Below are 14814 nucleotides of genomic sequence, written 5' to 3'. Positions count from 1 at the left end.
TACTTGCAATGGTATATGGGTTGGGGGTTAACACTTTGACTGTGTGTCACAACCATCTAGTGGTGAACACATTAAAACACAAGCTGATGTACTGTAGTGAACTGTGGAACATCACAACCAACCAGAGATGAGCAGCTCCTCTCTCCACACTGTTCTGAATCTGACCTCACTGAAGACAGTGATGAGTGGGAGGAGACCAGGGAAGGTCAGTCGGCTGTAAACACACTGGATTCACACAAGACACAAAAGGTGGAAGAACAAACATTGTCTTCAAGCCACAAGCTGTCCCAGGACCTGAAACCATCAAAACAAACTCACTCCACGAAGAGCCACACAGACAAGAAAGGTTTAATAGTTGTACAGAGTGTGGCAAAATGTTTAGTCAAGGAAAGTCTGAAGAGGCACACAGTTGTTCATACAGGGGAAAAGTCCTTTGCTTGCAAAGTTTGTGGTAAAGGCTTTGGTCTAAAGGGCAATTTTGATTGATTGATTGATTGAAATATTTATTAACAGTTTGCAGAATTACAGTAGGATACATTTCAAGCAAAACTCAATACAAAGACTGTGAGTGGACGGGTTTACAAGAGGGTCCACCTTGTTCAATTCACCAAAACATTTAGAGACGTACAAATAGACACTTCTGTATAGCCAAAGAACAGAACAGGAATGCATCATAAAGGAGGTAAAAAGGGAAAAGAAACATACAGTGAGGGGGAAAAGGGGTGGGGGTGGGGGGGATCTAAACTCACACATGAGGACTCGTACAGGGGAAAAGCCCTTTATTTGCAAAGTTTGTGGTAAAGGCTTTAGTCAAAGTGGTGCTCTAAAAACACACATGAGGACTCACACAGGGGAAAAGCCCTTTAGTTGCAATGTTTGTGATAAAGGCTTTAGTCAAAGTGGTGATCTAAAAAGACGGTAACACTTTAGTTTAAAATACCCAATTGAGTACAAAAAGAGGAATATATAGGCTACTAATAATATTTTACAACAAAATGACAATACCCGTTACATTGACCTACAAAACAAAAGCAAACACAATCACTCAGGTAACCAGTCAGACACTATACATGTGGGCACAGATGATTTGATTTCAACCATAGTTTGAGTCCTCTGTAGAACACATTACCATCCGTCTCTAGTTTTAGACCCGTAGGCAAAGAGTTCCAAAGGTTTGCCCCCTTTACTGAGAAGGCAGACTGTCCGAATGAGTTGTTACACCTGGGAACAGTACAGTTACCATTTGTTGAGGCTTGTGTAGTTGCTCTGCCAGAGCTCGGGTTTGATTGTTTGATTGAATTATTTATTAACAGTTTGCAGAATTACAGTACATTTCAAGCACAAACTCAATACAAAGACTGTTAACTGTGAGTGGACGACCCAATTAAGCATTACACTTGTTTACAAGAGGGTCCACCTTGTTCAATTCATCAAAACATTTAGAGACGTACAAATAGACACTTCTATATAGTCAAAGAACAGAACAGGAATTCATCATAAGGGAGGTAAAAAGGGAAAATAAACATATAGTGAGGGGAAAAAGGGGTGGGCGGTGGGGGGGGATTCAGATTTTACGGAGGCCAGTTTCGAATTGCAGCCGTCCGTAGGTGCCCTTTGAGAGCGGTTTTGAAGGAGTCAAGGGATTTGCATGTCTTAATGACTATTGGTAGGGTGTTCCACATTTTGGTGGCATAGGAGCGAAAATAATTTAGTCCCTTGTTTGTGCCGAATCTGGGTTGTACATGGTTCGTTGCACTTCCTCTGGTGTTGTGGGTGTGGACTTCGTTAACATTAGGGAAGTATCTAGACAGGTACATGGGTATCTTGGTGGTGTATCGAATCTTGTGGACCAGACCCATTGCAAGATGCTGTACTCTGTCGTCGACCCTAAGCCATTCCAGCCTGTCAAAGTGGGCAGGGGTGAGGTGGGTTCGGGGGGTGAGGCCAAGTAGGAGCCTGACCAGTTTGTTTTGGGAAGTCTGGAGCCTAGTTTTAAGGGCCTTTGAGGTGCTGTGGTACCAGGAGGTGCATGCATAGTCAAAGCAACGGAAGTCTATCAACCAGTCCAGAGAACAAAGGTGAAACATGACCATGTAAACATTTTTAAGTTTTCAAATATTTGTAGCGTTGTGAAAAGCACATTTGCCTCTGGAGACAAAAGTACTGACAATTGGAAATTCTCCAGTAGCCTAAAGTAAAGAAAATACCCCAAAATATTGTATTTAAGTACATTACTTGAGTAATTGCAATTTGTTACAACGTGTTGCAGCGCTCACTTTGTGAGCACTTTGTGAAATCAGTCATTACGACGGCATCAAGGCCCGCCAAAATACATTTTGGTCGACTAAATCAAATTTAGTCAACTAAAATCTTACGATATTTAGTCGGCTAAAACTAGACTAACACTGAAACATTCCAGGTGACTAAAATGTGACAAACTAAATGAAAACTATTTAAGAGACTATGACTAAAACTAAAATCTAAATTTGCCCCGGGGTCAGGGCGGTGCGTTGGTCAAGCCCCAGAGGTTAAAGGTTGACGTCCTCGGGGACGATGAGGACCGTGGCGTCTCGGTTTCCTCGCCTCACCACTGTCTGCAACGCTGCGCCTCGCTTTACGGCGGCGCTGACGTCATTGACCGACGCCATTCGCTCGCTGTTCACGCTGACGATGACGTCACCCTTCTTTAGCCCCGCCCTAAAGAGTGGACAGGGGAGGAGGAGAGGAGAGGCGAGGAGAGGAGAGGAGAGGAGAGAGGTGACTTTGCCTGATTGAATAGTTTACAGTACAGTCAAACACTTTCGTCCATGCTAAACCCCTTATGGCCTTATCCCTAAACTACTTTGCCTTTTTTACTATTTCTAAAAAACATTGTTGAATAGTAACGGTGGATATTTCATTTTGTGGGTATTAACCTGGTGGAACTGTGTTTTATTTTGTAGCATTGACTGGTGATTTTATTTTCTATATGTGTCTGTATTTTTGGGGTAAAGCTGAAAAGCGTACAATTTAATGATGATGTCATTATTGAGTCAATTATATTAGGCTACTTACCTAGTGTGATTGGCAGATGTGGGGAATGTAGTTTCAGAGAACAGGAGTCGGTGCACCATGAGTGTACAGGTGCCTGTGGTTTCCAATCAAGGAGAAAGAGAGAGGCTGCGTCCGTTTGATGTGGGATCCTAAAGTTTGTAACATTTAATGTAAAATAGTATTTTAGCTGTAGTTTGCCATTATGTGTGTTTCTGCTCGACAACTACAGTGAAGCTGCAGTAATCATGTTGTAGACGCGGACTGAATGTCTACAAGACGTTTTAAACCGTGATATGCTGCGATATTAGCGCAGAGAGATGTTGTCGGGCTAAAGTCTCTGCTGTAGGCCTACGTCGGGACGACAGGAGAGATGTTTCTACACTGTAAGTGAGCTGCCTGCCTGCATGTGCATGCTACATTCTGCTGCTGTTCTTCGTTTGGAAGTCGAGATCGGTTCGCTGCTGGAGAGGAGCTGAACTGTTGCATCAGCATCACCACCCACCCACAGACACTCGTCACACGCTAAGGTAGGCTACCTTTGTTTTATTTTCCTGGCTCAGTAGAGCGAAGGGGCCATTCCGTTTTAGGCCACAACGTACCCGCGAGCATCGATACAGGCCTGCAACGGGGGGTTAATTGTTTTTAATTCTTGTATTGCCAGGGTGTAATGGTGTGAAAGGTTGTGGGCCCACATTGCCAGTCTATTGTTTAATTTTGAGGTTGAGCTTTGAAGTTCATTGAAGTGTTTTTGGTTTATTTTGAAGTAGGCCTACTCCACCGTGTTAATATATTAAGCTAAAAGGAGTTAGTTAATATATTAAGCTAAAAGGGGTTATTTAATATATTAAGATAAAAGGGGTTAGTTAGTAGCCTATAATCTAGGTATAGGGTTACAATTAAAATAGGTTTTTCATTTACTAATCTAAAAGGATTTAAATTAGGCCTACATCTAAAAAGACTAAAATTGGGTTTAGTTCATATAATTAAAATAAGATTTAAAAATATTCTAAAACAGGGTTTGGCATAGGCTAATTACAATAATTATAAGGTTAATTTAGCATAGGCCTAATTCAAATAGGTTTATTGTTTACACTAATTAGAATAATAAGGGGTGTTTTTCTGGTTGGTTTGAGAAATAGGTTGATTGACAACTAGAGTTGGGATTTATTTGTTTTGCATTTTGATAAACCAATTGTACGTTATTGTATTTGTATGTGTTTTGTCTAAGTAGGCTAACTGTAATTTTATTATACTTAGCTGACTGGACATTGGGTTCTTGGTAGCCTATTTACATAATACAAGTGTTTACTTATACTCACCTGGTAAACGGATTATTTGAAGTATACTTATACCTGCTAACCTGAAGAGTTAAAATATTTACTGTACTTGATAACCTGGTATTGAAGTTAACTAATAATTACCTGTATACTTATACCTGTTCATCTGGGAATTAAGATACTTGACGTTCTAATTACCTGGAGGAAGAAAAGAGTGTTGTTGATTTACAGTAGAAAGGGGGCTGTGAATTAACTTAATTTCTAATACTTCCCAGTGTAGACCTGAAACACAAATGAATATAAACGTATTCGTATTTTAAAACATAACTATAGAGTGTATGCGTGTGACATCATCATCAAACCCGGAAGTTATGCAGGAACGCCTACTGAGTGGCAAAAACTACTTTCTGGCCTTGACAGCCCATACATCCACACAGAAAAGTCCTATTTAATTGCATTAAACAACGTTAAACAATGTTAAACTCACTTTGCATGTTGCTTTGCCACTCGATGTGCCATTCACTTTAAGCATGCGCATACCCTCTATAAGAACTTATTTATTTGTTGTGAGCTTGTAGATTGGCTATTTTAACTATTCAAAAAATTATTTTCAAAATAGTAAGAAATGAAAAAGGCAAAGTAGTTTAGGGATAAGGGGATTAGCATGGACGAAAATTGAGCCCTTGATCAAAAAGCATATAGCACCAAAACACTCCTAACGGTCTTGTTTCCATTCGGGTCCTGTGTATTAAATTCATAAACATGACATGGAAAAAATTGCTAAATTCAATATAACATCACAAAATATAAAACACTATACAGGTATGTCCAGAGTGGAAGAAAAAATAAGGGGGGTGGTGACCACCTGTCTCGCCTCCGTCGTTTTGACTGTTTTTTTTACGTACAGTTCGATCAATCAATCAGTGTTATGACTCACTTTTCAGCAGGTGTTCCAGGGAGAACCTCCAACACGTACACTCCAGACATCACATCCACGTCCTGAAGCTCAGCAGCTGCACTGCACGCACATACACACACACGCACGCATGCATGCATGCACACACGCACGCACACAAACACACATTTAACATCTTTATCCAGGCAGGCAGGCAGGCAGGCAGGCAGGCAGGCAGACAGACAGACAGACAGACAGGCAGGCAGGCAGGCAGGCAGGCAGACAGACAGACAGACAGACAGACAGACAGGCAGGCAGGCAGGCAGACAGACAGACAGGCAGACAGACAGACAGACAGACAGACAGACAGACAGACAGACTCACGTTGGGGTCAGTGACATCATCCTCACTCCGATGTACTTCTTCTTTAGTGTGTTTTTGGCCAGAGCTGAAGGTCAAAGTTCAAACGTCAATACGACCTGTGTGTGTGTGTGTGTGTGTGTGTGTAGACTGGGAAGGAGCGGGCAGGCGCAGTCGCTTGCCCGTTTGTCTTCCCGGAAAGACTGTGTGTAGTGCGCACGTGACATGCGTGCATGTAGTGTGTGCGCGCGCGTGTGTGTAGTGCGTGTGCGTGTGTGTGTGTGGTGTGTGTGTGTGTGTGTGCGCGTGTGTGTGCATGCTTGTGTGTGCGTGCATACTACAGTAAGTGTTTGATCTGGTCAGCGTGTGTATAGTCTGGCATGGCCAGAGACTGTTGCCTCTCAATTTTCAAATTCCTTTATATCCGTCATACAGCAACGGAAGTTCTGATCATGAGTGAAATATAAATGATTCCATCATACAGTCTGGAGCAACGGAAGTTCTGATCATGAGTGAAATATAAATGATTCCGTCATACAGTCTGGAGCAACGGAAGTTCTGATCATGAGTAAAATATAAATGCTTCCATCATACAGTCTGGAGCAACGGAAGTTCTGATCATGAGTGAAATATAAATTATTCCGTCATACAGTCTGGAGCAACGGAAGTTCTGATCATGAGTAAAATATAAATGCTTCCATCATACAGTCTGGAGCAACGGAAGTTCTGATCATGAGTGAAATATAAATGATTCCGTCATACAGTCTGGAGCAACGGAGGTTCTGATCATGAGTAAAATATAAATGCTTCCGTCATACAGTCTGGAGCAACGGAAGCTCTGATCATGAGTAAAATATAAAGCAGAAGTGCACCCTCCTCCCTATATCAGTTTCGTCTTTACAATCACATAAAAAGAAGAAAAAAACCACTGCTCATCTGCCGAAAAAACTTGGAGTCACAAAAGTATAATGAAGAAAAAATAAAGGGAGGCTCTGCACACTCATCTGTGCACAATCAAAATATTTGCAAGCTTCCTGTGGTCTACTGATGACCTTCGCGCAAATGTATCCTAATATAAATTATAATCATCTAAGCATATATAGCTTGCTGGTTAGTGGAAAAAAATAGTGGTTAGTGGAAAGATTTTTTCAAAATATATTTTTGTGAACGGAAATGGTAGCTTCCTTACTTAGATTTCCTCTCAATTCTCACAAGTTCCAGACTCTATATAGCATTCAGGAGGTGTAGTTCAGACTCTATGTAGCATTCAGGAGTTGAAGTGTTCCGTTCACCTCCACCATCTGTTCTCTTCCCTCCAGGTAGGATTGCATCCAGCTCACTGATGTGCTATCAAAACCAATTGCTTTTAGCTTGTTAACCAGTATGGAGTGGTTCATGGTGTCAAAAGCCTTTTGGAGGTCCAGCATGACCATGCCGCAGTATTTGCCAGCATCCACCTCGTGTTTGATCTGGTCACTCAAATAGAGGAGGCATGTGTCAGTGGAGTGGGATGTTCTGAAGCCGGATTGAAATTTGTACATTAATTATTTTGTGGCAAGATACTTTTCAACCAGTTCATAGACTATTTTTCCATCACTTTCCAGATGGAGCTAAGAATAGAAATAGGGCGGTAGTTGCCGGGGTCTAATTTGCTCCCTTTCTTGTGCAGGGGGGTTACTTTGGCCAGTTTGAAATCTTGGGGGACCTGCCTCTGTTTGATGGAGAGGTTTATATAGCATTCAGGAGGTGTAGTTCCAGACTCTATATAACATTCCGGAGGTGTAGTTCAGACTCGTATAACATTCAGGAGGTGTAGTTCCAGACTCGTATAACATTCAGGAGGTGTAGTTCCAGACTCTATATAGCATTCAGGAGGTGTAGTTCAGACTCGTATAACATTCAGGAGGTGTAGTTCCAGACTCGTATAACATTCAGGAGGTGTAGTTCCAGACTCTATATAGCATTCAGGAGGTGTAGTTCCAGACTCTATATAGCATTCAGGAGGTGTAGTTCCAGACTATATAACATTCAGGTGGTGTAGTAAAGACTCGTATAACATTCAGGAGGTGTAGTAAAGACTCGTATAACATTCAGGAGGTGTAGTTCCAGACTCTATATAGCATTCTGAGAATATAATGTGGAATAGTTGTCTGGCTACGTGAGACTAGTGTGTGTGTACCTTGTGTCTCAGACAGGAAGTACCTTGTGTCTCAGACAGAAACTGTTTGATCTTGTCAGAAGGAATAGCGAACGAAATCCCCGCCGCCACCTTGAGAGTGTTGATACCGATGACCTCGCCGTCCTACAAACACGCGCACACACACACGGACGAATGCACGCAGACACACGCGCGGACGCACGTACATGCATGCATGCATGCACACGCACGCATGCACGTCGCACGCACGAAGGCACACACACACACACACACACACACACTCAGTTGAACTCAGTTGGCTAGATCCGTTTCCATAACCTGCTGGATATATCTATGATGTATCATAGATATTATCAAATCATAGAGGTTAAATAAATAATAAAGAATATAATGTGAAATGAAAATATGAAAATAAGAAAGCACTGACTATATGTAAAATAAGAAAAGAAAAATATATTAAATAGATATTAAATATCATAGACATCAAATAGATATTAAATAATAAATATCATAGAACCTTCTTACCAGATTGACTAATGGTCCTCCTGAGTTGCCATACTGCAAATAAACCGTTGAAACATGAATTAATATCCATGATTGATAATCACATTGATAAATACATTAATAACATCCCATACCGTATATATATTATTGCGACCAAATATCGCATGACATCATCAGGGATGGAGCGTGTGACATCATCAGGGATGGAGATCCCTGATGTCATCAATATTGGCCAGCAACTCTTACCATCTGACCTCAAACCTCAAACCCTTAGAATCTAAGGGTTTGAGGTTTGAGGTCAGATGGCTTAGATCTCCATATATGGAGATGACCTGTTATGACATTCCATTATGTTGATCCTTCCCCATCCATCCTTCCTCTTCGATGTCTCCCTTTTGACTGATACCATGAGTCCATTTAAACTCAAGACCCCATCCCCCCAGGGGACGGGGGGATGGGGGGGTCAAACGCCCAAAACATGGGGTAATGTTTAGGGGTTGGGGTCGGACTCAAGAGAGGTTGTACCAGTACCTCCACGCTACCTAAACCCCCCCGAAATGCACATACAAAACTGCGTTTTGGCACAGTTATTATTATTATGAATTACCTGGCTGTGATTTCTCCTCCTCCCATGTGACTCAAAACGTAAAAGTTTAACCACATTATCAGCAGCTCATGGTCAAAACTCACTGTATGACCAACTGTAAGTAGCCTATTCTATATAAAATGTACAACGACATCAGTTCCTGGGCAGTTTTCAGGAGTGCAGAGGGTTCGCATGTTTTAAACATGTAGTAGCCTATATATTCTTTAATTATTGTAACCTACGTATTATTTTCAAAGCTTCTATCAGAGCACCTAGACTAGCTTGGTAATCGATTTTCCGATTAATCGCGTGAGTCTCAAATCGATTTTAAGATCGAAAATGGATTATTACAGTAAGAGATATATATATATATATATATATATATATATATATATATATATATCGAACAGAGTGGAGAATAGAAGTATAAATCAAGTTGAGCAAAGCCACTCTTCTCTGCCCCTCGCAGAGAAGAGTGGGGGGGACAAATGTGACCCTGGGGGGGGACTTGACCCCATCCCCCACCCATTTGCACCCCTGCATTCCATAGCGCCAGCGCTCGCCCAGCAGTCTGCTGTCACCCAGGTGGATGCATGCACGCGACCTCGCCCTTGTCGCTTCTCGCCCTCAGGCGTCGTACTAGTATATATATTTACATTAATAATAGATGTATTATTATATATGTACATTCATTATATATTTACATTTATAATAGCGTCCGTCTGGATGTACTCCTGGTCAGAGAACTGAGCTCCCAGCTCCTTGCCTCCTCTCAGTGTTGTGCTGACGATGCCTGTTGTCACCGTGTTCTGGAGAGAGAAGGGACTTCCTATGGCCACGACAAACTCTCCTGTAATATGATTATAATACCTTATTATTAATAATCTAATATGTTCTGAAGAGAGAACTATCTCCACGACAAACTCTCCTGTAATATGATTATAATACCTTATTATTAATAATCTAATATGTTCTGAAGAGAGAACTATCTCCACGACAAACTCCTGTAAGATAATATGATATTTATTAATAATATATATATGTTCTGAAGAGAGAAGGGACTGCCTGGCCACAACAAACTCCTGTAAGATAATATGATACTTCATTAATAAAAATCACACCCATGTGAAGTGAGGGGCGCTCTTGTCATCATACATCATCTCCTTCCGGCCAATCACAATTTGCGTCCTCACTTTTGTCTTCAATGTTTATGTTTACGTACTCAAAAATGGCCGTTCATTTTCAATGGCATTCAATGTTTGTGTTAGGACAATGTTTGTGTTTATACACACCCTCAAAGCTGGACATAGGAGGGGCCCCTCAACAATATAATCTGTTCTGAAGAGAGAAGGGACTGCCAATGACCACAACGAATTCTCTTGTAATATAATACTTTATTAATATCTTTTTTTATATGTTTATTTATTTGGGCACATCAATTTACAGCACACACATGTGCTTGTATCGTTACATTGTAGTGTCCCTTTTTATAATGTGTGTGAAGGGTGAATGTAATGCACAATCTCTGCAAATAGCCTTGGATAAAGGCGCTATATAAATGCACAATTTACCATTCAGTGATTAAACGGGATAATGTCCCATAGACCATACAGTGACTAAATGTGTTAATGTCCCATTCAGTGATTAAACATGATAATGTCCATTCAGTGAACTCACCTGGTCTGATGTCTGCTGACTGACCCAGAGCCAACACTGGTAACTTCATCTGACACACACACACACACACACACACACACACACACACACACACACACACACACACACACACACACACACACACACACACACACACACACACGTTGTTTAGGATTGTTGCACGTGTAGTGATGCGCAGGAAGCAGGGATTGAACTCCAGTCTCCCACTCGCCAGACCGACACACACAACCTGTTGTGCCAATACGGCTGAGCTCGATTGGCAGGGCTGTTGTGGGCCGGGTCTTGGCTGTGTGCTACACACATGCGCACAGACAGACAGACAGACACTCTGACTCTCTCTCTCTCACTCACCGGAGCATCGATCTTGAGCAAAGCGATGTCTGTTTTCTCGTCGGTGTATTTGATCTTGGCATCGAACGTTGCTCCGTTCATCAGCTCCACCTAGAGGGCGACAATACAGAGTAAACTGGAAAAAGTGCACGTCTCCGCCAGGTCAGGTAGGTTATCCTATAACCTACCTGACCTATCTAACCCTTAGGGTTGGGTTGGGTTATAGGGTTATAGGGTTAGAGTTATATTTACCTTGATGCGGTGCTTGTTGACGACAACGTGAGCGTTGGTGACGATGAGACCGTCCTCTGAAACCACGAAACCTGACGCAGTGGCCACGCCCACTTCACGCTTTGTAAACGCCATCCTGTCAGACAGACAGACAGACAGACAGACAGACAGACAGACATAATCGTAAATAATCTTACTCCCTACTCGATAACGTTTGGTGGTTTCCAAAATTTTAAACCCTGGTTTAAACCTAACATTAACACCTGCATCAACTTTGAAGACGGTTTGGTCGATGAGACCGCCAACATTAAAAAAAAGAAACGCACAACCCCCCCACTTAGCTTTAGCCGCAGTTCGATCACAGTGCGACTTTGTTTAGCTTCTTTTCATGGGTGGGAGGGAGGGAGGTTGGTGCAGGATATAATTCTGTTGTGTGTGTGTGTGCGTGCGTGCGTGCGTGCGTGCGTGCGTGCGTGCATACTTGCGGTACAGCTCTATGTGAACCACTGCAGGGCCGATCTTCTCCACAACGTCAGCGATGAAGTTGAACCGAAAACGATGACTTTCAGCCTGATGCTTTACTACACACACGCACGTGCACGGCACACACACGCAAGTACACACACACACACACACACACACACACACAGGAGGAAATGCATAATGTTGCTCCCTATTTCAACTTTTTACGTTATGAATAAATGATTGCTCTAAGACTTCAGGCTAATAGTTTGTAGATCAGCTATTTTCACTAGTTTGGGGTCCCGCCGGGATAATGTCTATAATTTCTGTTTTTGTCACGGGCTGAAAGGTTTTGGGAACCACTGCGCTATAGAGCACCGAAGTCTGACGTCAATATCGGTAGAGGGCTCTAAGTCCACGGGTTTGTGTACTTGTTATTTGCATTGTAATCCCCATAGGGGGATCTTAGATCGCCTCATATAAGAACTGTGTTTGAAAAATAATCAACAAATAACAAATCATCTAGGCCGTTGAACTCATGGATATGAAGAATCAACTGACTGAGAGAAAACGCTAATGTTGGGGTGCCTGCTGTCCTAGTGGTCCAGGCGCATGCCACATATAGGCTTTGGCCAGCGCGTCGCGTGTTCAAGTCCAGTTCATGACGACCTTTTGTTGCATGTCTCTCCCCTTCTCTCTCTCCCTCTTTCCTGTCTATCTCCACTTGAAACTATCAATAAAGGCAGAAAAGCCAAAAACAAATCTTAAAAATAAATAAAATGCTAATGTTACTGCTGCCAAATTACATTTTCGCTAGAAACAGACTATCAAATATGAGTGACCGACTGGTCTTAAACGATACAGAGTGACCGACAAATATGAGTGACCTAAATGATACAGAGACGCCTCCCCGACAATATTGCCGAGACAGTTTGTTTATTTTTGGACCACAATTCTTATATGAGACGATTGTAAGATGACCCCATGTTATTCTCCATAGAGAAAAGGTGCCTGTGAGCCAGCAGGGGATGAGCGAGTGACGTCGGGACTTCAGCGCTCTGTAGGATCACAGTGACCTGGTCTTACCTTGGCCACAGGCACCGGCGTGCACTAGGACCACAGGGCTGCTGGTTGTCTGCGCCTCAGCGTTCAGCCTCCTCATCTCGCACACGTCGCGGTACGTCACACCGTCGCTCCCGCACACCGCCGGACCTCCGGGACTGACACACACGCACACCCCCGAGGCCACACTCCGGGACCGCACCTTTAAGGGTTTCATGACATTCCTTTTCATGTATTTTTATTTTTGAGTGGTGCAACCACTCCAAGGAACAGCAATGTCCGTCCTAACCTATGACTATGAGTACCAGTAGGGGCAAAAGTGGCGCTGTTGTGCCAGAAACAGAGAGAGAGAGAGATAGTGTTGCACTGTTGCCTGCTAATTTTGCAATGAAAACAGGCAAAATCCCTCAACAGTGAAATCTTCTGGCAAATTGTCATGTTATGTCATTATTATGGGATTTGTGGACTGTTACATCACAGTCCACAGGCAAAACAGAGCACTTGTTTGAGCCAGAAAACCACAGAAAATCTACTGAATGTTAAAGGCTCAGGGTTTGTTTTGGTGAAATTGAGCTCAGAAAATTTAAAAAGAAAAGAAGACCAGACCTTTAAGAACAACGTTGGTTTATTCAGTAGGGAGATGCACCTTTTAAAAGGCCACCCCATTTGCAACCAGATCTTATTTTAATGATGTTTGGGAGACAAGAAACACTTTCCTTGGTTTTTTATAGCAAAGTACTACTTGATACTCAATACAATACAGTGCTAATAAGTCATATTATATAGAGAGGGGTGATGTCATACTCTTCAGTCCAGATTTTGGACCCAATCAGGCTCTGTTTTCCGGGCGAGTGTCGTTCACTGATTGGAGATAATGTCACTTTTTTATTACGTTGATTGGTGAAGGGTTTGTCTTTCAACGCTGTACTCCCGCAACCAGCGTCCAGACTCCACAAAAATGAATGGTAATGCGATGTCAAGTGGGAGAGTGGTTAACCAGGCTACGAAAATCCCAGGCGTGGATTGTGTGTATGATATACAGTACTTTATCAATCCTATCTATAATATACAATCATATCTGGGAGATCTAAAGGTCAGAGGCCCTTTGACCAATGACTGTGAGCTTCAGTTGTTGACCGTTTCCCATGACCCTCTACCATATGGCCAAATTACAAAAACAATATGGGGTCTTTGCCCATTTGTGCTTGATCCCTAATAATACAAGGAAGTGTAACATTAATTTACCGTGGTGCTGGCCTCCACGCCACCGCTCCATGTGCACCGCAGCCCGGCCGCGCACGGCTCCGGAGACCCCGGGACACACGGCGCTCCCTCGGAGATGGCGTTGGGGGAGGAGGAGGAGGAGGAGAGCAGGAGGAAGGTGGTCAAGCAACGCAGGATGCACCACGAAGACATGATGAAGCAATGAACTAAGCAGAACTCACACTAAACCGAATCCAAACTAAACAGAACTCAAACTAAACCTAATCCAAACTAAACAGAACCCAAACTAAACCGAATCCAAAGTAAACAGAACCAAGAGTAGAGGAGAGGGCAGGGCTGTGATGTAAAACTTCACTCCAGAATGGATGTTCTGGTCCGTTCTGTGTCTTCAGAATGGGTGTTCTGGTCTGTTCTGTGTCTCTGTGTCTTCAGAATGGGTGTTGTGGTCCGTTCTGTGTCTCTGTGTCTTCAGAATGGGTGTTCTGGTCCGTTCTGTGTCTCTGTGTCTTCAGAATGGGTGTTGTGGTCCGTTCTGTGTCTCTGTGTCTTCAGAATGGGTGTTCTGGTCCGTTCTGTGTCTCTGTGTCTTCAGAATGGGTGTTCTGGTCCGTTCTGTGTCTCTGTGTCTTCAGAATGGGTGTTGTGGTCGCTCTGTGTCTTCAGAATGGGTGTTGTGAGCCGTTCTGTGTTCGTGTGATAAAGTGACCTCACTGCAGCTTTCTGATAGAGAGCAGCTGGGGATAAACAACTTCTTTCTTTCTTTCTTTCTTTCTTTCTTTCTTTCTTTCTTTCTTTCTAGAACATTCTGTCTTTTAAGAATAAACAGTTTCGTTTATTGTTGAACATCTGCTGTTTATATATACCCCCTCGCTGAACTGATCAAGGTTTACATTTACAAGTAATTAATGTGACAAAAAAGAAGATTTATACTCTAATAAAACAGTTTTACGTGAATGAATTGCAGTAAAAAAGTTTTACTTGAGTAAAACACAGTTTTAAAGGGGAATGCCACTCA

At 42.6% G+C, this 14814-nt stretch overlaps 1 protein-coding gene across 2 annotated transcripts; it reads right to left on the bottom strand.

Annotated features, from left to right (window-relative positions):
* Positions 1 to 2278: 2278 nt before the first annotated feature.
* On the bottom strand, positions 2279 to 14566 carry LOC306917498 (serine protease HTRA1B-like). Of its 2 annotated transcripts, XM_079495760.1 has the most exons (12): positions 13821 to 14565; positions 12600 to 12777; positions 11533 to 11632; positions 11073 to 11187; positions 10842 to 10931; positions 10491 to 10539; positions 9518 to 9663; positions 8249 to 8281; positions 7768 to 7867; positions 5590 to 5653; positions 5248 to 5328; positions 2279 to 2697 (listed from the first exon to the last, which is right to left on the bottom strand). In XM_079495760.1, the coding sequence occupies exons 1-12, from the start codon at positions 13989 to 13991 to the stop codon at positions 2529 to 2531; spliced, it is 1296 nt and encodes a 431-aa protein (XP_079351886.1). In that variant the 5' UTR covers positions 13992 to 14565; the 3' UTR covers positions 2279 to 2528. The 2 variants fall into 2 exon arrangements, with proteins under 2 accessions (XP_079351886.1, XP_079351887.1); XM_079495761.1 differs by lacking the exon at positions 5248 to 5328 and having other exon boundaries at positions 13821 to 14566.
* Positions 14567 to 14814: the final 248 nt, after the last annotated feature.

Source organism: Electrona antarctica (genome assembly GCF_951216825.1).
Source record: "Electrona antarctica genome assembly, chromosome: 24".
NCBI lineage: Eukaryota > Metazoa > Chordata > Actinopteri > Myctophiformes > Myctophidae > Electrona > Electrona antarctica.
The sequence above is the reverse complement of the archived record's forward strand: the minus strand, read 5'-3'. Positions and strand labels throughout refer to the sequence as shown.